Source organism: Capra hircus, chromosome 16 (genome assembly GCF_001704415.2).
Source record: "Capra hircus breed San Clemente chromosome 16, ASM170441v1, whole genome shotgun sequence".
Classification (NCBI taxonomy): domain Eukaryota; kingdom Metazoa; phylum Chordata; class Mammalia; order Artiodactyla; family Bovidae; genus Capra; species Capra hircus.
The window spans coordinates 342,859-364,422 of record NC_030823.1 but is presented as its reverse complement, the minus strand read 5'-3'; the positions used below and the strand labels follow the sequence as shown (position 1 = coordinate 364,422).

General features: G+C 46.6%; 1 protein-coding gene across 2 annotated transcripts; it reads left to right on the top strand.

Moving 5' to 3' along the window:
• Nucleotides 8,804-21,115, top strand: CHI3L1 (chitinase 3 like 1). 2 transcript variants are annotated; one of them, XM_005690369.3, is made up of 10 exons: nt 8,804-8,970; nt 9,192-9,221; nt 10,121-10,322; nt 10,841-10,897; nt 11,667-11,817; nt 13,759-13,880; nt 16,679-16,802; nt 17,365-17,547; nt 18,055-18,171; nt 20,845-21,115. In XM_005690369.3, the coding sequence occupies exons 1-10, from the start codon at nt 8,922-8,924 to the stop codon at nt 20,908-20,910; spliced, it is 1,101 nt and encodes a 366-aa protein (XP_005690426.2). In that variant the 5' UTR covers nt 8,804-8,921; the 3' UTR covers nt 20,911-21,115.

Genomic DNA, 21,564 nt, shown 5'->3' with positions numbered 1-21,564 from the left:
TAAAATCAAGGTGTCAGCAGGACTGTACTCCTTCTAGAGGCTTTGGGGTAGAATCCATTTTCTTGCCTTTTTACCATCAAGAAGTCACCACATTCCTGGATCTGTGGCCCCTTCCTCCGTCTTCAGAGCTGATCACTGCAACCTCTGCTTCCATCGTCACATCCCCTTTTCTGTGTTTGAAGGATTGTTATGATTACATCAGGCCCACCCGGATAATCCAGAGTAATCTCACCATTGCCAGATTCTTGACTTAGACACATCTTCCAAGCTCTTTTTGTGTGTAAGGTGCTGTATTCCCAGGTTCAAGAGTTAGGACACGGCTATCTTTGGGGAATTGTCTTCGTGTATAAGCTATTTTTTTCAAACTTCATCTATTTCCCAGGCTCCAAAAGAGACTGTTATCTTAGTCCAAAGTGCCTGGCTTAAGATTCTAAGAATGGAGGATCTATAGATGTTTCTAGTTGCCTGTTTAAGTGTTGAAAGCCCTTAAAGGAACCATCTCCTGGCTATGGTATAAGACATCCATGCAGCTCTGCATTCACTCTCTCACACAAATGGACTGAATATTATATTTAGATAAAACAGGCTCTACAATCCTACCCCATCTTTTGATTAACCAGAACCCTGTAATCTTATTGTTACAGATGATAGTTTATTAATCATAAATGCAAACTAGTTTTCCTTGCATCTACTAAAGGCCCCTGCTATAAGCTGAAAAATCAGAAATTCAGTCTTCTAAAGAAATAGCTAACAAAGGAACATCAATTAAAAAAACAAAAACAAAACAAAACCCTGAATCTGCTACTCTTGAGTTGAACCCTATAGGACATACACTCACAGGTACAGTTCACTTCAGTTCAGTTCAGTCACTTAGTCATGACTCTTTGCGACCCCATGAATTGCAGCAGGCCATGGCCTGCCTGTCCATCATCGACTCCTGGAGTTCACTCAAACTCATGTCCATCAAGTCAGTGATGCCATCTAGACATCTCATCCTCTGTCGTCCTTTTCCCCTCCTGCCCTCAAACCCTCCCAAGTATCAGAGTATTTTCCAATGAGTCAACTCTTTGCATGAGGTGGCCAAAGTGTTGGAGTTTCAGCTTCAGCATCAGTCTTTCCAATGAACACCCAGGACTGATCTCCTTCAGAATGGACTGGTTGGATCTCCTTGCAGTCCAAGGGACTCTCAAGAGTCTTCTCCAACACCACAGTTCAAAAGCATCAATTCTTTGGTGCTCAGCTTTCTTCACAGCCCAACTCTCACATCCATACATGACCACAGGAAAAACCATAGCTTTGACTAGACAGACCTTATTCGGCAAAGTAATGTCTCTGCTTTTGAATATGCTATCTAGGTTGGTCATAACTTTCCTTCCAAGGAGTAAGAGTATTTTAATTTCATGGCTGCAATCACCATCTGCAGTGATTTTGGAGCCCCCCCAAAAATAAAGTCTGACACTGCTTCCACTGTTTCCCCATCTATTTCCCATGAAGTGATGGGACCGGATGCCATGATCTTCATTTTCTGAATGTTGAGCTTTAAGCCAACTTTTTCACTCTCCTCTTTCACTTTCATCAAGAAACTGTTTAGTTCCTCTTCACTTTCAGCCATAAGGGTGGTGTCATCTGCATATCTGAGGTTATTGATATTTCTCCCGGCAATCTTGATTCCAGCTTGTGCTTCTTCCAGCCCAGCATTTCTCATGATGTTCTCTGCATCTAAGTTAAATAAGCAGGGTGACAATATACAGCCTTGATGTACTCCTTTTCCTGTTTGGAACCAGTCTGTTGTTCCATGTCCAGTTCTAACTGTTGCTTCCTGACCTGCATATAGGTTTCTCAAGAGGCAGGTCAGGTGGTCTGGTATTCCCATCTCTTTCAGAATTTTCCACAGTTTATTGTGATCCACACAGTCAAAGACTTTGGCATAGTCAATAAGGAGAAATAGATGTTTTTCTCGAACTCTCTCGCTTTTTCGATGATCCAACAGATGTTGGCTATTTGATCTCTGGTTCCTCTGCCTTTTCTAAAACCAGCTTAAACATCTGGAAGTTCATGGTTCATGTATTGCTGAAGCCTGGCTTGGAGAATTTTGAGTATTACTTTACTAGCATGTGAGATGAGTGCATTTGTGTGGTAGTTTGAGCATTCTTTGGCATTGCCTTTCTTAGGGATTGGAATGAAAGCTGACCTTTTCCAGTCCTGTGGCTTCTGCTGAGTTTTCCAAATGTGCTGGCATATTGAGTGCAGCACTTTCACAGCATCATCTTTCAGGATTTGAAACAGTTCAACTGGAATTCCATCACCTCCACTAGCTATGTTTGTAGTGATGCTTTCTAAGGCCCACATGACTTCACACTCCAGGATGTCTGGCTCTAGGTGAGTGATCACACCATCGTGATTATCTTGGTTGTGAAGATCTTTTGTGTACAGTTCTTCTGTGTATTCTTGCCACCTCTTCTTAATATCTTCTGCTTCTGTTAGGTCCATACCATTTCTGTCCTTTATCGAGCCCATGTTTGCATAAAATGTTCCCTTGATATCTCTAATTTTCTTGAAGAGATCTCTGGTCTTTCCCATTCTATTGTTTCCCTCTATTTCTTTGCATTATCTCCCTAAATAAATGGACACTGGGCCTCTATCAGACTGAGCCAAGTCACTGAGTCAGACTCTCTAGAATTACTTTGGTCTAGATTTGAATAAGGGTCAGCAAACTATGGCCCTCAGGACAAATACAACTAGTTGTCTGTTTTTGTAAATAACGCTTTTTTGGAACATAGTCATGCGCATTGAGGGGTGCATGAGGTAGGTAACTGTTAAAAAAAATCCCCCTACCATGCAGAAGTCACGGAAGATGCAGGTTCCATCCCTGGGTAAGGAAGATACCCTGGAGAAGGATATCTACCCACTCCTTTATTCTTACCTGGAAAAATCCCATGGACAGAGCAGCCTGGCCGGCAATAGTCCATTGGGTTGCAAAGGAGTCAGATAGGACTTAGCGACTAAACAACAACATGCTCGCTGAGTCACTATTATCTATGGCTCACATCCTGCAACAGCAGAATTCAGTGGTTACATACAAGGTATGCAACTCACCTAAAAGTATAAAACTTTGTAGAAATAGAGTGCTGCTGTGGCTAAGTCACTCAGCAGTAACCAGATCTTTGCAATCCTATGGACTGTAGCCCATCAGGGGTCCATGGGATTCTCCAGGTAAGAAAACGGGAGTGGGTTACCACTTCCTTCTCCAGAAATAGACTACCTAACCCCAGGTCAATAAAATAAAATGAATTACCTACAGTTAAATAGACTAAATGGACTGATCTCATATGATTAATATTTATATTAATTGGCATAAGGATTAAACCTTTCCTTTTAATCTATTTATTACCCTCAACTTAGAATATACTTAATTTTAAAAGTAATATATTTTATTTAACCCTATGTAACCCACAATATTAGAATTCCAACGTATAATCAAGGCAAAAAATATTACAGATAGCTTATATTTTAAATTCTCTATCTTCAGTTTTATTTTAAATCTAGTGTTTATTTTTATACTTTCAGTTCAGTTCAGTTCAGTGGCTCAGTCGTGTCCGACTCTTTGCGACCCCATGAATCGCAGCACGCCAGGCCTCCCTGTCCATCACCAACTCCCGGAGTTCACTCAGACTCACGGCCATCGAGTTTTATACTTTAGAGCCTACTAAATTACATTTTGAATGTCATTTTGTCCCAATTGAACTTTCAGATTTCAAAAGAAAAAAAAAAAAAAAACCTGAGTGATCTTAAATATATTATAAGCTGATATATCATTAGCACAATTTAAAAAGAACAATTTTGTAAATTGTAATGACATGTATTGATTTGGCTTGTCTACAGAACAGTGATAACACAGGTTAAATAGTATGGAAAGTGCCTTTACTGATTTCCTATACTTTTCATGGCCAAATTCCATATTTTATAAGTTTGAGGCAATGTAACCAAACTGATATGGCTTATTTACCTTTGGAGAGAATTAATACTTGTTATTAATACTTGTGTAGGTTATTCATATAGGCTCAATAAGAATCTATCCCATTTTTCCTACCAGAATGTAATTGAGTATTGACTATGCCAAAAATTCCACTTAATTAGGTGTGATAAGCCCTTTTTAAAGGAACAAAGATTACATTTTACATAAAAGGATGACATCTATGAAGTCTTCTCAGGAAAACTTTTCTGGGACAGCTTTATGATTTGTGAAATTCCAAAATTTCATTTATTGGCAGGCATATTAACAAACATGGGAATTTAAGAGAAAATAGTGCTAATAAGGATGGTAAAATTTCTCTGACACACAAAAGTAATTCCCAGCCTAGGAGTTTCACAAGCCTCCAGAAAGAAGTTCTTTATATGGAGATAAATCAAAAACAACAGCTATCCTGACTGGTTTCAGACTCCAAAATAATAAATTCAGACTATTTCTCATAAATATGGACTTTTTGATGAAAACTATTTTCTTCTTGATTTTTACCATGCTAACAAGTGAAGATAAACTGAATATGATGGACACGTAAGAAAGCTGTTAATTTCTATGAACATGGTAGCCTTAGTCATCTTTTTTCACTTTTTAAATACTTGTTGCAATTTGTATTCAACAAAGTTTTCTTTCTGAAGTTACTTTTGCAGTTGTTTACTTGTCCAAACGTTTCTGTGTCTGAGTCTTTGACAGCATTTAGTATGTGCTGGCACTAACACCATGCTGGAGCTGAGGATTTGGAAATGAATTTGAGGAAGAGACCTGTCTGTGAATAAAGAACTTCCCCTCAAATACTTGGTAGGATGTTAACATCACCTTCATTTGTTCTGGTGCTCCATGCAAAAGGAAAGGATCCTCAAAACAGTTATGCCTGAGTGACTATCGCTGGGATCCAGAAAGTTGTCCTCTGACATAGTTGTCTGCCCACAGCCTCCTGATCCAGCCTTATCTGTGCCTTCATTGCCCTACTTCGTTCTTCAAAGTGAAAGAAAGAAAGTGAAAGTCGTTCAGTAGCATCCTACCCTTTGTGACCCAATGGACTGCAGCCTGCCAGTCTCCTCTGTCCCTGGAATTCTCTGGGCAAGAATGCTGGAATTGTTGTGTTAGCCACTCCCTTCTCCGTGGGATCTTTCTGTCCCAGGGATCAAACCCAGTTCTCATCCACTGCAGGCAGATTTTTTACTGTCCGGGCCACCACGGTGCCTCTCTTACCCTACCCTTATCCTTCACTATCAGCTTCAGCTTTGGGGAAATGAAAGAGTCAAGTGCTTCAACCTCTTAAATCCATCCAGGTCCTGGAACATGGCAGCCTCTTCCCATCATGGGCTTTTTCTGTTTCTCCTGCTTCATATGTTTTTGCCAGGTTAGCACCTGTTCTTCCCCTTTCAACTGAAACAACATTTCCCAAGGAACACTTCCCTGACCACCCACAGCATTTATAAACTCTCCTAACCCTCAGAAGTACTTTGTTGAACTTTTCACAGTTGTAATAAATTACTGCTTTATATGAGCTGCTGTTTAATGTCCATATTCTTTGCAGACCAAGTGCTTCATGAGGACAGGCGCTGACTCTCTGATTTCACTCGGTTTTCTGCCTCCACCGCCTCCTGCAGTGCAGGGCAACTGTAAGTGCTCAGCTAGCATTAGTTGCATGAGTAGATGAATGAAAAGAGCAGATGATTAGAAGGATTGGATCAGGGAAAAATGGTCAGGGTGCTTTCTTTGGGTTTTCATTGTACCTCCAGAGTTGGTTATTCACAAGGTGACATAACTATTGAAAAAGATGACATTTCTAGCACCTTAGGTTCCAAATTCAAAGCAGAAGAGTTTGGAGTTGTGTACCATCCTGAGATCATCTTTTCATTTATTCAGTCACTTAATAAATACTTTACTAAGCATCTACTATGTGTCAGGCACTAGGGATGAACACAAATGTGAGTAGAACAGGACCCTGTCTTTGCCTTTACTGAGGGAGGCAGACATTAATGACATCCGCACTCAGACACAAGATGTAAAATTATAACAGAGTCAAGTGCTAGGAAGAGAGGTACAAAGTACTCTGACAGCCCCAATAGGGATCTTCCCTCACAGGGGAGTCTGCCTTTTCTGAAGGTGCTCGCTGAGCTGCAGTCTGAAGGATGAGTAAGTGTGTTAAGTTGAGAATATGCAGATTATGACCTGTGGCCCGAGGAGGCAGGAGCGTGCACCCAGGGTGGGCAGGAGGCTCCTTCACTATCAGCTTCAGCTTTGGGGAAATGAAAACCCTGGGGCTGTTTTGATTGAAGGCACAGTTTCAATACACAAAGGAAGTGAAGTGGCAGGATTACTTAGACTCCAGAAACAGACAGATGGAGGCATACAATGAGCTGGGGGTGGGAGCAGTGCTCTGTCCTAGCTCACAAGCCTGCAGGAGACAGAGAGCAAGGACTTTTACTTACAAGGTGGTTGAGGAGCACCACCTCCCTCCTCTGTTTCTGGAGTCTGTAGGTAATCCTGCCACTTCACTTCCTTTGTGTATTGAAACTGTGCCTTCAATCAAAACAGCCCCAGGGTTTTCATTTCCCCAAAGTCAAAGCTGATAGTGAAGGAGCCTCCTGCCCATCCTGGGTGCACGGCTCCTGCCTCCTCGGGCCACAGGTCGTAATCTGCATATTCTCAACTTAACACACTTACTCATCCTTTACTTTTCGAGGGCTCAACTTTAAAATTTTATTATAAAAGGTGCCCGGGGAAATGCAAAGCTGGACCTTGTGGCTGGAATCCTAAACTCAGGTTCTTATCTAAATTGCCAGATTCTGGGTGTAAGTAGAGTTGTCATACTGTAAAATGCTTAACTCAAAATAGCTGCCTCATCACAAGAAATGATGCAGACATGAAGTTCATGCTGCTTGTTGTGACATGAAAAGTCCTTTGTCTCTGCCCTAAGGTTCTGTGTCTTCTGTCGGAATCCATGAGACTGTGGCTGTGTATCTCGTTAGCTTGCAAGTAGTATAAAATCTCAGGCCCTTCGTAGTTATTGACATGCAAGTAGATGGCATATACGAAAGCCGTGTGGTGGAAGAGAGCAGAGCAAATATAAGAAAGTTCAAGAAAGAAGGCACTGGGACTTCCCTGGAGGTCCAGCAGTGAAAGCTCTGTGCTTCCACTGGTTTCGAACTCTGGTGGGGGAACTAAGAGCCTGCATGCCACGTGACGCGGACAAAAAGTAAAAAAAGAAAGACGGAATGAATGGCTGGGTTACACGGGGTGGAGGGGGCACGGCATGAGATGAGGTTGGGAGATGCCCAGCGACCCTCGGCCAGTTATGCTGGGGCAGCCCCAGGGAATGTCTTGGCCACTTCCGGCCACTTTCATGCATGACAGTATGGAACTAATGAACTGGGTATAGGGGAGCACATGGGCCAATCTAAGCCTATGAAATAATTTTTAACAAAGGAGGAGAGTGAAAGTAGATGTTTTCTTAACATCCTGCACCCTGTTATGAAAATTTTCACATACCTACCACTGTAATATTTCTATTAGACATTAGAAGAAGTCTATTTCCCAGTGCCCCAAACAAAGAAAGGTTATTCTGAACTATCATTTCTGTCAATTATCTAGGGTACAAAAGAAGGCTATTTGCCTAAAAAGGGTGAAGCAATGACCCTTTAGTATTCATGAGTATGGCTCTGGACAAACTGCTCTCTGACCGTGTCTTTCAGTGAAGAGTTGTTTCAGTTTTACAGGGAGAGGAAGGAAGAGATGTGCACAGAGGGACAGACCTCACCAAGAGAGGGCTGTGGAAGCAGTGTGGCTGACATCGGATTAGTACCTAATGTTAGTGTAAAAGTACAGGTATCTATTGAGAAGCCCTCTGACCTATTCCAGCAACTGGAGTTCTGAATTTTTCACTCCCTGCCTATTAATTCGTTTATAGCCTACGAAGAATGGAGTTGTCCAGGATCTTTGGCTCAAAATGAATCCACAAATAGGACAAATCGTGCAGAGCCTTGTTAAGTTTTGTTCTTATCTGAAGAGTGACCAAAAAAAAAGAAAATTTATCACCGAAGGATCTAGAAAGGGGTGGTATCATTGGGCTTCAAAACAGAGGAGCTGAGGGAATGGAGGTTATTGATCTTCTGAGATGATCTGCTCCTGGGGGAAACTGAGTTGTCTGCATTTTTACCTCTTGGTACTTCACCAAAGCCTCAGACTTGCCAAATTCTTTCTCATTCATTGTAACTGGCATTTCAAATGGAGGGAAAGCAGCAGCAGGTCTCAGAGTGCCACTCAGCAACTTCCCACTCCTCTCTAGCTTTTCTTGTTAAACAATCAGCATGTCAGTCGCTGAAAGGCTCTGTGGCCCTCACCTTGACCTTCAGGCTGCTATGGGAAACAGGCTTAGAGAGGGTCAGGCAGGGTGATGCTGGGGTCAGGGAGAGAAGAAATAACAGCCTTGTTTGGAGGTGCTGCGCGTTGCAGAATTCAATTGTGCCCAGTTTCAGCCTGGCTGAAGGCCTGGACAGAGGGCTGGAGAGGCAAAGGTAGGGGTTGCCAGAAAAGCAGGGGAACTGCTGGCTTTTGGAGAAAAGTGAGCGGGAGGCTGAGTCACTGGCCCCAGGAGCCCCCAGATCATCCCTCTAATGGCTGTTCTACCGGCAGATGCCTCAGGGAGGCCTGGCCCAAGTTTTCAAGACTTTCCAGGGTTTCTCAATCCACCTCCAGTGGCCCACAGTGCTCCTCCCCCGCCACTTCAGTCTGCCAGTTCCTTCACTGACACACAGCTCGGTTTCCTGTAAAGGGAGGATTGCGGTGCAGGGGAGTGGAGAAGGGTACATATAAGAGGAAGCTGGAGGCCCAGGAAGCGGCCTGCTCAGGCAGCTGGGGAGCAGGAACCTGAACCGGAGGAAGAGGCCGCGCCATGCCCTCCTCTGCCGCAGCCAGGATGGGGCTGAGGGCGTCTGGGACAGGTCTCTGTGTTGGCCGCAGAGCTGCTGCTTGCAGAGGCTGGCCTCCTACCTGCTGCGGGGAGAGGCAGTGGGTGGGAGAAGGGGCGGTGCAGAGCCAGGGGAGAGAGAGGAGGTGCCTGGTGTGAGGAGGCCCTGGATTTCCTGGAGGTGGGGCGGGTGCAGGGAGCGGGAGGGAGGGCCAGAGGTGCTTGCAGAGGGTCTCATCCTGGATTTCCCTTCAGGTTTTGTGGTCCTGGTGCTGCTCCAGAGCTGTAAGTAACCTTCTTTTAAGTCATGGAAGGTGGGGCTGTGGTGAGGGTTATATGGAAGAGAACTTGGCACTTTTTCCCAGTTTCTTCTGTGATTCAAATGGCTCAGAAACATTAGCATTTGTTAAACCAAGGTGATGAGTATATAGATGTTTATTATACTACGCTCTACTTTTCTGTATATTTAAAATTTTTCAAAATTAAAAACTTTCAAAGGCTCAGGTTCAGTGAAGCCTTCAACCAATAGCCTAGTGGGAACCACTAGCAGGAGCCCAGGCACAGTGTGCATGAGTGATGCCCTCTCCAATCAAGAGGGCAGAAGAGGCCTGCTCCGCGGCAGCAGAAATTAGAGAAAGAAGAGTGGGAACTTTGCGGTCCTCTGGGTCATTGTGTCCCAGCTAGGGGGCGCACTGAGGGGCCCGGCGGCTGCCATTCTGGGCGGGTTACAGGCCAGGGGCGCCTCCCCGTGAAGGCAGGGAAGAGACAGGCCAGAGGCTCTCAGATCAAGGGCCCCTGAAAGGCAGAGGCCTCCTGACACTGGCTCTCTGGGGCGAGGCCATTCCTCTCCTTCAGAGCCTCCAGGACCCTTCCTCACTTGCACCGAGTCCCATCTCATCTTTATCCATCAGGGCCCCCTCACTCCATACAGTGTTCTGTTCTTAGTTTGCAGTATATTTATATGCCATGTTTGATCTTTCCTAAACATTTTCAAAATAGGTTTTATTTTCACCAGACAGAACTCCCTTGAGCCAGTTCCTTTCACTGAGAATTTTAACTATGCTCACAATTCTACCCATCCATCCCACCCCTCCCCCAAAGCCCCACTGGTGCTCAGCTCAGGGTTCAGCCAGAGGATCCCTGGCTCAGCCGTGGCCCAGGGCTCACCCTAGCCTTCTCCTCAGGTGCTGCATACAAGCTGATCTGCTACTACACCAGCTGGTCCCAGTACCGGGAGGGTGATGGGAGCTGCTTCCCAGATGCCATCGACCCCTTCCTGTGCACCCACGTCATCTACAGCTTTGCCAACATAAGCAACAATGAGATCGACACCTGGGAGTGGAATGACGTGACACTCTATGATACACTGAACACACTCAAGAACAGGTTGGGCCACTGGCTAGCTAGGGCAGGAGAAAGATGGAGGGTGAGGAGGGCTGGTTTCAGGGTAGAGTACGCCTGAGCAAGGGGATGGGCGAGGTCCCCGGGACTCACTTCTGGGTGGAGAATTGGAGGGCCTTGGCTCAAATGGGAGGAAGTGATGAGGGCAGAGGTCAGGATATAGAAGAAGCCTGCAGAAAAAGGCATAGCTGGACTCCCCTGGGAGAAGAAACTCTCTCTGTCCCCTGAAGGTACCTCTCCACAGAGAAAATGTTCATGGTTCTATTTTGCCATATCGTGGCTTCCCACTGGAGGGAAAAAAATGGGCAACACATCTCAGAATAAGTGCCACAAATACTTAGAAAACCTTAGAATAGTGAATTTCAATGTTGGAAGGGCCTTGGAGGCCTGATTCAGCCTCTACCCGAAGCTAGAAGCCTACTACAGCTTCCTAAACATGGGGCCACCCCGTGTCACAGCAACTTCACTAAACACCAGCCTTCCTGCCTCTCTGTGCCCCACAGGAACCCCAAGCTGAAGACTCTCCTATCTGTTGGAGGATGGAACTTTGGTCCTGAAAGGTAGGATGCATCCCCCAGAGGACGATGGGATAAGAGGAAGTATAGGTTTCTCTACACCCATGGGATGAAGGTCACAGGGACCCCAGAATGGCCAGGCACAGGGATGTGAATGGTTGTCAGGAGTTTGCACCATGTGCAGTCATGAAATCAGAGCCCAGAAAGGGGAAGGAACTTGCCAAGAGACACACAGCAAGATGACAGCCAATGTTCTGATTTCTTGCCAATGCTGTTTTTACTACTTCTCAGACATGAACACAAAGAAATTTGAGGGGATATTGTCCTAAGGGTTGGAAGGAGCGAGATGGAATGAATGGGAATTTGGGAGTGGAGACCCTGGGAGGACTTCCTGGGGTGGGTAGAATTGGAGCAGCTTTAAAAAGAGTTAAAGTAATGGCTATAACAGCTCTCATTTATTGAATGGTTACTATGAGTCAGGCATCCTGTCCAACCATTATCACATGTAATCCTCATAATAGTACTGTGACATATTACATTTATACCTGTTTTACAGATGAGGAAACTGAGGCTTAGGTTATAATCTGCTCAAAATGGCTTGGCTACTAGATGACAGAGCCAGCGATATCTGATTATAATGCATATGTTCTTTCTATTAATAAGATGATTAGAAGTGGGTCCTGTCACACCCATGCCCTCCTATAGCTGTGTGAGTTCAGGCTCCCAGCTGCACGTGCCCCAGAGACCACTCCAAAGGGCCAAGGCACCCAGTATTCTGGTGCTGAGCACACTACTGTGGTGATTTTGGTTCTAGATTTTCCAAAATAGCTTCCAAGACCCAGAGTCGCAGGACTTTCATCAAGTCAGTGCCACCATTTCTGCGGACCCATGGCTTTGATGGACTGGACCTAGCATGGCTCTACCCCGGGCGGAGAGACAAGCGGCATCTCACCGCTCTGGTCAAGGTGCTGGTCGGGCTGGGGAAAGGGGCATGGAGGTGGGGAGCACCAAGGAGTGGGGAGGGCGGAAGCTATCTTTGGGCATGTTCTCCTGAGGCAGACAAAGGGAGACTGAAGCCTCCTTGCTGCAGAGTCCTGAGATCTGGGCCAAAGGTGAGACACACAGGTCTGTGTCCTGAGGTCTGACACAGCAGGGAAGACATCCTCTGAACAGTGGGAGGTGGGCTGGGGTTCTAAGAGGCAGCGCTCGCTAACCAGAGCACCTACTCCTCACTGCCACTTAGTCGAGCATCATTGTCCTCTATTCATTCTCAAACTGACACCGCACACTCCCAAGCATGCACTAAATCAGGATACTCAATTCCATCTGGGGGCAGCGCAAGCATCTTTAGTTACCCTAGGGGCAGAGCAATCAAACAAATTGTTCACAGTATCAGCAACGTTCGCTGGATCATAGAGAAAGCAAGGGAATTCCAGAAAAACATCTACTTCTTTTTCATTGACTACAATAAAGCCTTTCACTGTGTGAATCATAAAAAACTGCAGAAAATTCTTAAAGTGATGGGAATACCAGATCATCTTACCTGTCTCTTGAGAAACTATGTGGGTCAATAAGCAACAGTTAGAATCTGAACAACTGACTGGTACAAAATTGAGAAAGGACTATGACAAGGCTGTATATTGTCACCCTGTTTATTTCACTTATATGCAGAGCACATCATCCAAAATGCTGGGCTGGGTGAATTAAAAACTGGAATCAAGATTGCTGGGAGAAATATTAACAACCTCAGATACGCAGATGATACCTCTCTAATGGCAGTAAGCAAAGAGGAACCAAAGAGCCTCTCGATGAGGGTGAAAGAGGAGAGTGAAAAGGCTGGCTTAAAACTCAATATTCAAAAACCTAAGATCATGGCATCCAGTCCCACCACTTCATGGCAAACAAAAAGTGAAAAGGTGGAAGCAGTGACAGATTTCCTCTTCCTGAGCTCTAAAAGCACCGTGGATGGTGACTGCAGCCTTGAAATTAGAAAGTGGTTGCTTCTTAGATGGAAAGCTATGACAAACCTAGACAGTGAATCAAAAAGCAAAGACATCACTTTGCCAAAAAAGGTCCATATAATTAAACCTATGGTCTTTCCAGTAGTCATGTACAAATGTGAGAGTTGGACCAGAAAGAGGGCAGAGCACTGAAGAATTGATGCTTCAAACTGTGGTGCTGGAGAAGACTCTTGAGAGTCCCTTGGACTGCAAGGAGATCCAACCAGCCAATCCTAAAGGAAATTGATCCTAAACATTCATTAGAAGTACCGACACTGAAGCTGAAGCTCCAATACTTTGGCCACCTGATGTGAAGAGCCGACTCATTGGAAAAGACCCTATGCTGGGAAAGATTGAAGGCAGAAGGAGAAGCGGGTGACGGAGGATGAGATGGATGGATGGCATCACTGACTCAATGGACATGGACGTGTGCAAACTCCAAGAGATGGTGAGAGACGGAGAAGCCTGGCGTGCGGCAGTCCATGGGGTCGCAAACAATCAGACACAACCTGGCGGCTGAACAGAGTAGAACAACAGATTGAACAACAATCAACATGAATCACTGTAACTGTGTCTTCTCATTTACTACCTTGAACAAAGCACAGACCAACAGGCAAATGTCTTCCAGCTCTATCTGTGGGCTAAGTGGGATCACTCTTTATTCTCATGGTCCCTGCAGGATAAAGAAAAATTGGATATTGATGAGCATACATGGGGTGTAGGGATGAGATCGGCCCAAACTGTTTTTAGGAAAAGGATGGGTGAGCCTGCAGATGGGACCAGTTTATCATTCCCACTAAGCTCCAGTCTGGTTGGAGATTACAGCAGACAGGGAAGGCCAATGACATGCTCAAAGATCTTTCTCCACAAGGCTTGCTGTCACTCACCTGCCTCTCTCCCCACCAGGAAATGAAGGCTGAGTTTGCAAGGGAAGCCCAAGCAGGCACAGAGCGGCTCCTGCTCAGCGCAGCAGTGTCCGCAGGGAAGATTGCTATTGACAGAGGCTATGACATCGCCCAGATATCCCGGTAAGTCTCCTGACCTACTTTGCCTTTGCAGTCTATGTACAATCAGGAGACTGGGCTTTTGGTCCCAATTTCTCCAGAGATGCGTGACTTTGAGCAAGTCACATCACTTCTCTGTTCCTTAGCCTTCCTATCTGTCAAAAGGGCTATAATAATCCCTATCTTTTCTTTTCACTTGGGATATTGTGCTGATCAATTGAAAAAATTGTTATGAATGTATGCTTGTGGGAAAAGAAGTAGAGAAAGTTATACAAATGAGCCAGTCACTAGTCTCTGGAAGGGCAAAGCAGCAGTTAATAATACCTTTCATTTCTAGGCCCTGGAGAGTCCTCAAGGGACTCTGTCTTGCAGAGACTCCCCTTTCTTTCCATCCATCCCTTCTCCTCGCCTTGCCTCCTATGCATGTGACGATGAGCAGTCTCCAGCCAAGCAGCTTGACTTCTTGGTGGAACAAGACATGGATCTTAGGAAACCCAAGAGTAAGAAACAAAGACTCTTCACTTTGACTAGAATCTTCTTTAGGGCCTCAGGCACATGTAGATTCATTGCTTTAATTGCAATAATTGCTTTAATTGATCACTTCAGTTCAGTTCAGTCACTCAGTCGTGTCTGACTTTTTGCAGCCCAATTGACCGCAGCATGCCAGGCTTCCCTGTCCATTACCAAACTCAGGTCCATCAAGTCGGTAATGCCATACAACCATCTTATCTTCTGTCATCCACTTCTCCTCCTGCCTTCAATTATTCCCAGTATCAGGGTCTTTTCAAATGAGTCAATTCTTCTTATCAGGTGGCCCAAGTATTGGAGCTTCAGCTTCAGCGTCAGCATCAGTACTTCAATGAATATTCAGGACTGATTTCCTTTAGGGTGGACTGATTGGAAATCCTTGCAGTCCAAGGGACTCTCAAGAGTCTTCTCCAACACCACAGTTCAAAAGCATCAATTCTTCGGTGCTCAGTTTTCTTCACAGTCCAACTCTCACATCCATACACAACTACTGGAAAAAAACATAGCTTTGACTAGATGGACCTTTGTTGGCAGAGTAATGTCTCTGCTTTTTAATTTAATCAATCTAGGATTGATGATAGCTTTTCTCCCAAGGAGCAAGCATCTTTTAATTTCATGACTACAGTCACCATCTGCAGTGATTTTGTAGCCCAAAATATAAAGTCTCTCACTGTTTCCATTGTTTCCCCATTTATTTGCCATGAAGTGATGAGACCGGATGCCACGATCTTAGTTTTTTGAATTTTGAGTTTTAAGCTAGCTTTTTCACTCTCCTCTTTCACTTTCATCAAGAAGCTCTTTATTTCTTCTTCGCGGGTGGTGTCATCTGCATATCTGAGGTTGTTGATATTTCTTCCAGCAGTCTTGATTCCAGCTTGTGCTTCATCCAACCCTGCATTTCACATGATGTACTCTGCATATAAGTTAAATAAGCAGGGTGACAATATAGAACCTGACATACTCCTTTCCCTATTTGGAACCAGTCTGGTATTTCATGTCTGGTTCTATTGCTTCTTGACCTGCATATAGATTTCTCAGGAATCAGGTAAGGTGGGCTGGTATTCCCACCTCTTTCAGAATTTCTCACAGTTTGCTGTGATCCACACAGCCAAAGGTTTTGGCATAGTCAATAAAGCAGAAGTAGATGTGTTTCTGGAACTCTCTTGCTTTTTTGATGATCCAACAGATGTTGGCAATTTGATCTCTGGTTCCTCTGCCTTGTCTAAATCCAGCTTGAACATCTGGAAGCTCACAGTTCATGTACTGTTGAACCCTGGCTTGGAGAATTTTGAGCATTACTTTACTAGCATATGGAATGAGTGCAACTGTGCAGTAGTTTGAATATTCTTTGGCATTGCCTTTCTTTGGGATTGGAATGAAAACTGACCTTTTCCAGTCCTGTGGCTGCTATTGAGTTTTCCAAATTTGCTGGCATAATGAATGCAGCAATTTCACAGCATCATCTTTTAGGATTTGAAATAGCTCAACTGCAATTCCATCACTTTGTTCATAGTGATGCTTCCTAAGGCCCACTTGACTTTGCACTCCAGGATGTCTGGCTCTAGGTGATTGATCACACCATTGTGATTATCTGAGTCATGAAGATCTTTTTTGTATAGTTATTCTGTGTATTCTTGCCACCTCTTCTTAATATCTTCAGCTTCTATTAGGTCCATACCATTTCTGTCCTTTATTGTGCCCATTTTTGCATGAAATATTCCCCTGGTATCTCTAATTTTCTTGAAGAGATCTTTAGTCCTTCCCATTCTATTGTTTTCCTCTATTTCTTTGCCTTGATCATTGACGGTGGTCAAGTGATCATTGATCACTTAGAGGGTGGGAATGAGGTGGTTCTCAATCATTTGCCCCAAACACCTACAGCTCATATTCATGCAATCCACCTGGAGACCCCAAATCTGTGTGTATAGAAAGCTTACTCCTTATTACAAGGAATCATAATTTCAGGCCATCCTTTGGTCCTGCTCTTTCCCCACAAGGCTAGTTACTGATGATATTAATCTGCTTTCTCAAAGATGAATGTGGTTGGAGAGTAGGGATTGAGATGTGCTGGAGGGCAGCTCCCGGTTGTGTCCTGCGAGCAGATAGGCAGAGCCCTGTTCTTGCTTTGAATGCTCCTGTGGGACCCTGAGCAAGAGCCTGGGTCCAGCAGCCTAGTCTGGTCACCGGCTTCTACCAGCTTTTGGATTAATGACTGCCTGTTTTTTTCGCTCACATTCTGTTGGGGTGGTGTGCTTTTAAACTTTTCTCCTTGCCCTGCATCCTCTCTTCTGTAGACACTTGGACTTCATCAGCCTTTTGACCTATGACTTTCATGGAGCCTGGCGCCAGACAGTAGGACATCACAGCCCCCTGTTTCGAGGCCAGGAAGATGCAAGTTCTGACAGATTCAGTAATGCTGTGAGTGTCCCGAAGGAGGGAAGGCTGAGAGGGGGCCACAAAGACCTGCCACCTGCTGGAGCTCACACACCAACCTCTCCATTCCTTGGTAATCCTGTAAGGGAGGGGCTAGGGGCCCATTTCACAGATGAGGAATCTGAGGCGCAAAGTTCATTCATTCCCCACAGCTCTGGGAACTGAGGAGGTGATACTTACATAAGAATCAGGATATCTCCTGACAGGCCTCTAGGGTGGAGGCACAGGGCAGATGGGAGAGAGCAAACGAGGGCTGGGGGCTGAGAAGCCACGCGGCTAGTCTAGCCCTGCCATTTGCTTGCTGTGAAATGTGAGCCGGTCACCTGGTTTCTGCAACTACGAAACAGCATCTCTTCCTACACCTAAGAGGATTTCTTTGGGATGGAAACTGTACAGTGCTTTTTAGACTAACATTATAAGTTCCCAGAAGGAAGGGAATTCCAGATGCATCTAGACCTGGAACTCCTTTCAAGGCAGCAGTGGGAACTGCACGACCTTCTCCCTCCGAGACTAACTGCTCAAACTGTCCTGCCCTGCCCACACCCAGGACTACGCGGTGAGCTACATGCTGAGGCTGGGGGCTCCAGCCAATAAGCTGGTGATGGGCATGCCCACTTTCGGGAGGAGCTTCACTCTGGCCTCTTCCAAGACAGATGTGGGAGCCCCCATCTCAGGGCCAGGAATACCAGGCCGGTTCACCAAGGAGAAAGGGATTCTTGCCCATTATGAGGTATGAGCTAGGAAGAAGGTAAGATTTCCCACAGCATCAGCAGCCCTGGGGAAGGTGACCCTCCAAATCACCCCCACTTTACTCCTTTGAATATTAAAAAAAAAAAAATTAATTCCAGCAGACCTAGCACTGTAGAGAGGAGGGAGGAGGAGGGCAGGCACACCACACCTTCATCCCCTCTGGCCACCAAGTTGGGGCCTTCCTTTTAGCCCAGGATAAAGCAATGGCCAAGAGGTAGGTTCTTTTGTTTTGACCCAACTTCTGCTGCTCTGAGTTGCCTTGGCCAATCCTCAGTGCCAGTGCAGAACAGCCACAGAACCCCGGGATATTTGCATCTATTTTAAATAAAGTTGCGTGAAATCTGCAGGTTCTAGGGGCAGGTGCAACCTGCAGGATGAAGCAAGGGGCTGCAATAGATTTGGGGGGGGTGGGTAACATCCCCACAGAGACCGGCAACGTCTCAGCACAGCTCTCCAGCCACCACTGCCCTGTTCTCTCTCTGCTCAGATCTGTGATTTCCTCCACGGAGCCACCACCCACAGATTCCGTGACCAGCAGGTCCCCTATGCCACCAAGGGCAACCAGTGGGTGGCATATGACGATCAGGAGAGCGTCAAAAACAAGGTATGTTCACAAGGCCACACCCACCAGCTAAAAAGCGAGAGGGACGCCCCCTGCCCTGAGGGTGGGGCTTGGCTACAGGGGTGTTTCGGGTCCGGTGTCTGCTTTTCTCTCCTCTGCGGAGGAGTCTAGATAGCACGCCCCCATGTGCACCCTGGCACAGGGAACCCAGCCACGCCCGCCTTGGGTCTCCCCACCAGGCGCGGTACCTGAAGAACAGGCAGCTGGCTGGCGCCATGGTGTGGGCCCTGGACTTGGACGACTTCCGGGGCACCTTCTGTGGGCAGAACCTGACCTTTCCTCTCACGAGTGCCGTCAAGGATGTGCTTGCTGAGGTGTAGCCTTCTGCCCTTGGGCTCACAGTGGGGCAGAGATGCCGCTCACACTTGGCTCTGACTGACCAGAAGCCTGATCTCCTGCCCTGCCGGGGCCCCGCTGAGCCTCAGCCTCCCTTCTTTGGGCCCATGTGAGGACCACGGCTCCGCAGTCTGAGCTCAGCTCTGGTTCAGGGGCAGGCCAGGGTGGGGCTGCAGGGCCAGCACAGTGCACGGTGCAGGGTCAGCACATACCTGCTGACGAACGAGAATGCTCAGCAGCGCCAAGCCCGACACCAGGAGATTTCTTCCCCTTGCTTACTCCTGGGGCCTGATGCCTAAGGACGCCATTTTGGCAAGCTCTGCGGCCACACAGCCTTACAAGAAGCAGCAACCACACTAATTACACCGTCTGCAAAGCCTAGCTTGAAACCTTTTCCCGGGAACATAATTGTGTCTCCATCCCACTTCCCCTTGCTGGTTCTGCACCTGCTCAATAAAGCACCAAGGCTCACCTGTTGTTGGCGCTTGCTTCAGTATCTGTGGCCCCACTGGGCTCACCTCCCATCTCTCTTCTGGATTCCTTTCTCTCAGACTTGGGAGCCCCGAGGTGCAGAAAGTGAGACCACCCTATCCTCTGCTGCCTCCAGGGCGTCCCCCAAAGCGGCAAGCATCACCAGATTCATCAGTTGTGGACTTAACCTGAGAGTGCTGGAGGCCTTCTAGATCTTAAAGTCATTGTCATCCAGACTTCTCTATATGATTCTTTGTTGAAAGAAGCCTTTTCTGTTTCCAGGGGCTAGCAGACACTAGGAAGGAAACCCTTTAATCCCAGCCCTTCATCTCTCCTCACCCTGGGGAGGGGAAGGAGCCAATATAGGGCCAGGTTAGAGAGAGCTGTGACCCTGGACTCAGGGTTAGAAGGAGACACCAACGTTACCTCACACATTGTCCCACAATCCCAGGTCTAGAGTCTCTGCAGATCTTGAGAGCTGGCCTTCCAAGCTTCCCACTCTCAGTGACCAGTTGCTCATCACCTTAGAAGAGCCCTTTTCATTGCTGGACTGAAATTGGTCAGATGTCGTAGGGCTGTAGCCTAGCCCTCTGTCTCTCTCCTCTCAGGACACACTCAGCCCTCAGCCCATGCAGAAATCAAGGCTCCTTGGCCCAACCTGGGACATGAAGTGGGGGCCAGATAAGACAGTGTGGGTCAGACAAGATGAGCTCAGAAGATCAGCCAGGGTTCTAGCCTTCATGAAGTAGAAGTGTTCTTAACAGTTCCTGCACACTCCAAGAGCCTTGGACAAGCTTTGTATCCAAAGAGGGTTCATCTGCATGGTCCCAAATCAAAGAGAATTTATTTGTGGATTCCCGGATGTTTGAATTATCTGTGACTTGGCCCGGTGGCTTGTGGCACTAGTTTGAGGTGTGGGGAAAGGAAATACCTATCGGCCTCCCTGAAATCTGAACTAGCTGGAGCAGGACAGAAGCAACTAATCCCAAGGTCACTGCTAAGCTAAAGGCAAAGAGAGTAAGAACTTGGCCAGAGCTTCAAGGTTGCCTGGCATTTCACTGCTGGCCAGTGAGCCCAGCATTCCCAATCTGTGCCCGCGGCCCTCCCACCACACGGGGGTCTTTGAAATCCCAGGAGCTGTGAGTCCTCCAGTGCAGCTAACCCCCTCCCCACCTCCCCCAGCCACCCTTCCCCCATCCTGGGACAGGCTCTGCAGGGCTGACTCAGGGTCCCACAGAGTTAGTCACATTCACTTATAGCTGCAGAGTCAGAGGCCAGGGATGGGGATTGGGTCTCCAGGACCTGAATCCCGCCCAGCAGGACTCTGACTCACCCAGCAGAGGGCCCGGGCACACAAGCAGGGCAGGATCGAGAGGCTCCTGAGGCCCTCCACTGCCCTTCCCAACAAGGACAGCCACTGTGGGACGTGGCCACACTCCTCAGCCCTGGGGAAGGGGCAGAGTGTGAAAGCGACTGATGGCTTGAAATAAATTACACGGGCATTGATTTTAAAATGGTAGCATATATCAGACATGCTGAAGAGCACACAAAATGTATTTTTTTTTTAAATTTAAAGAATTACTATATAGTGAAAGCCTGTAAAACTACTACCCAGGATGGGAAACAAGACCGCATTCGTGCCTCTGAAACTCCATATCTCTGTCCCTCCACCCAGAGGCAAGCATTATCCTAATCTTCATTGCCTTCTTTTGTGGTCTTATCACCTAAAGATGCCCCTTGAAGAAGAGAGCTGGTGCTGCCCGAGTTTGAATTGAGTATGAATGGGGTCTCTGTTTGATCAACCGTGTAGCTGAAGTTGGCTCATTTTATTTCATTTTTGGTTTATAGGTGCACATATACGCCACTTATTTATGCATTCCTCTGCGGAGGCAGAGCTGTGTTCTCCAAGTTTAATGTTATCAACAATGCTGCTGTGAATGTTTACATGCATGTTCCTGGGACTGTAACTGCTGGGTCACACGTTTTCAGTTCGACTAGATACCATCTCACTTTTTTCAAAGAGAGTGCTCCTATCTACAGTCCCGCCAGCAACAAATCTTAATGTTCTATTGGATGAATGACTGAGTGACTGGGAATCTGGCCATACCTGCCTCATTTTCCCTGTGGCATGCCAATGTCCGTGCCACGTTCTGCTTCGAGGACTCTAGAAGTCTCTGAGTGCTGTCCTCCTCCAAGATCTCTTCCAGATCTGTCTTATGACTTGATTTCACCCCAAGGGCTAGGGGATTGTCATAGTGCCCTCTGCAACAGATGAGGAAACTGAGGTCCAGAGTAGGAATTTGAGAGACTGGGTAACCTGGAGCCTTGGACTCCCTTCCTGGGATCCCATTGTTAGAAGACTTCCTGCAATCCAGCCCACTTGGGGCGTCTCAGCTCCCTCCCTCTCTAGGCCCTCAGCCTCATACAGCCCAAGTGAAAATTCCCGGGGAATTGTAAGGACTAGGGGAGTGTGGGAGCCCAGGAACAAAGCTGGGAGTGCTCTAAGAGAAGGCTGCTTCAAGCTGTGTGCACCCAAGCCGAGAAGCCCTGAGCACAAGTGGCCCCACA

Excerpts from the sequence above, each read along its gene's own strand:
- CHI3L1 (XM_005690369.3), top strand. The coding sequence starts at position 8,922 with ATGCCCTCCTCTGCCGCAGCCAGGATGGGGCTGAGGGCGTCTGGGACA. Across the intron at positions 10,323-10,840 it reads CTGAACACACTCAAGAACAG|GAACCCCAAGCTGAAGACTC; the intron begins GTTGGGCCACTG and ends TGTGCCCCACAG. Across the intron at positions 18,172-20,844 it reads AGGAGAGCGTCAAAAACAAG|GTGCACATATACGCCACTTA; the intron begins GTATGTTCACAA and ends TTTGGTTTATAG.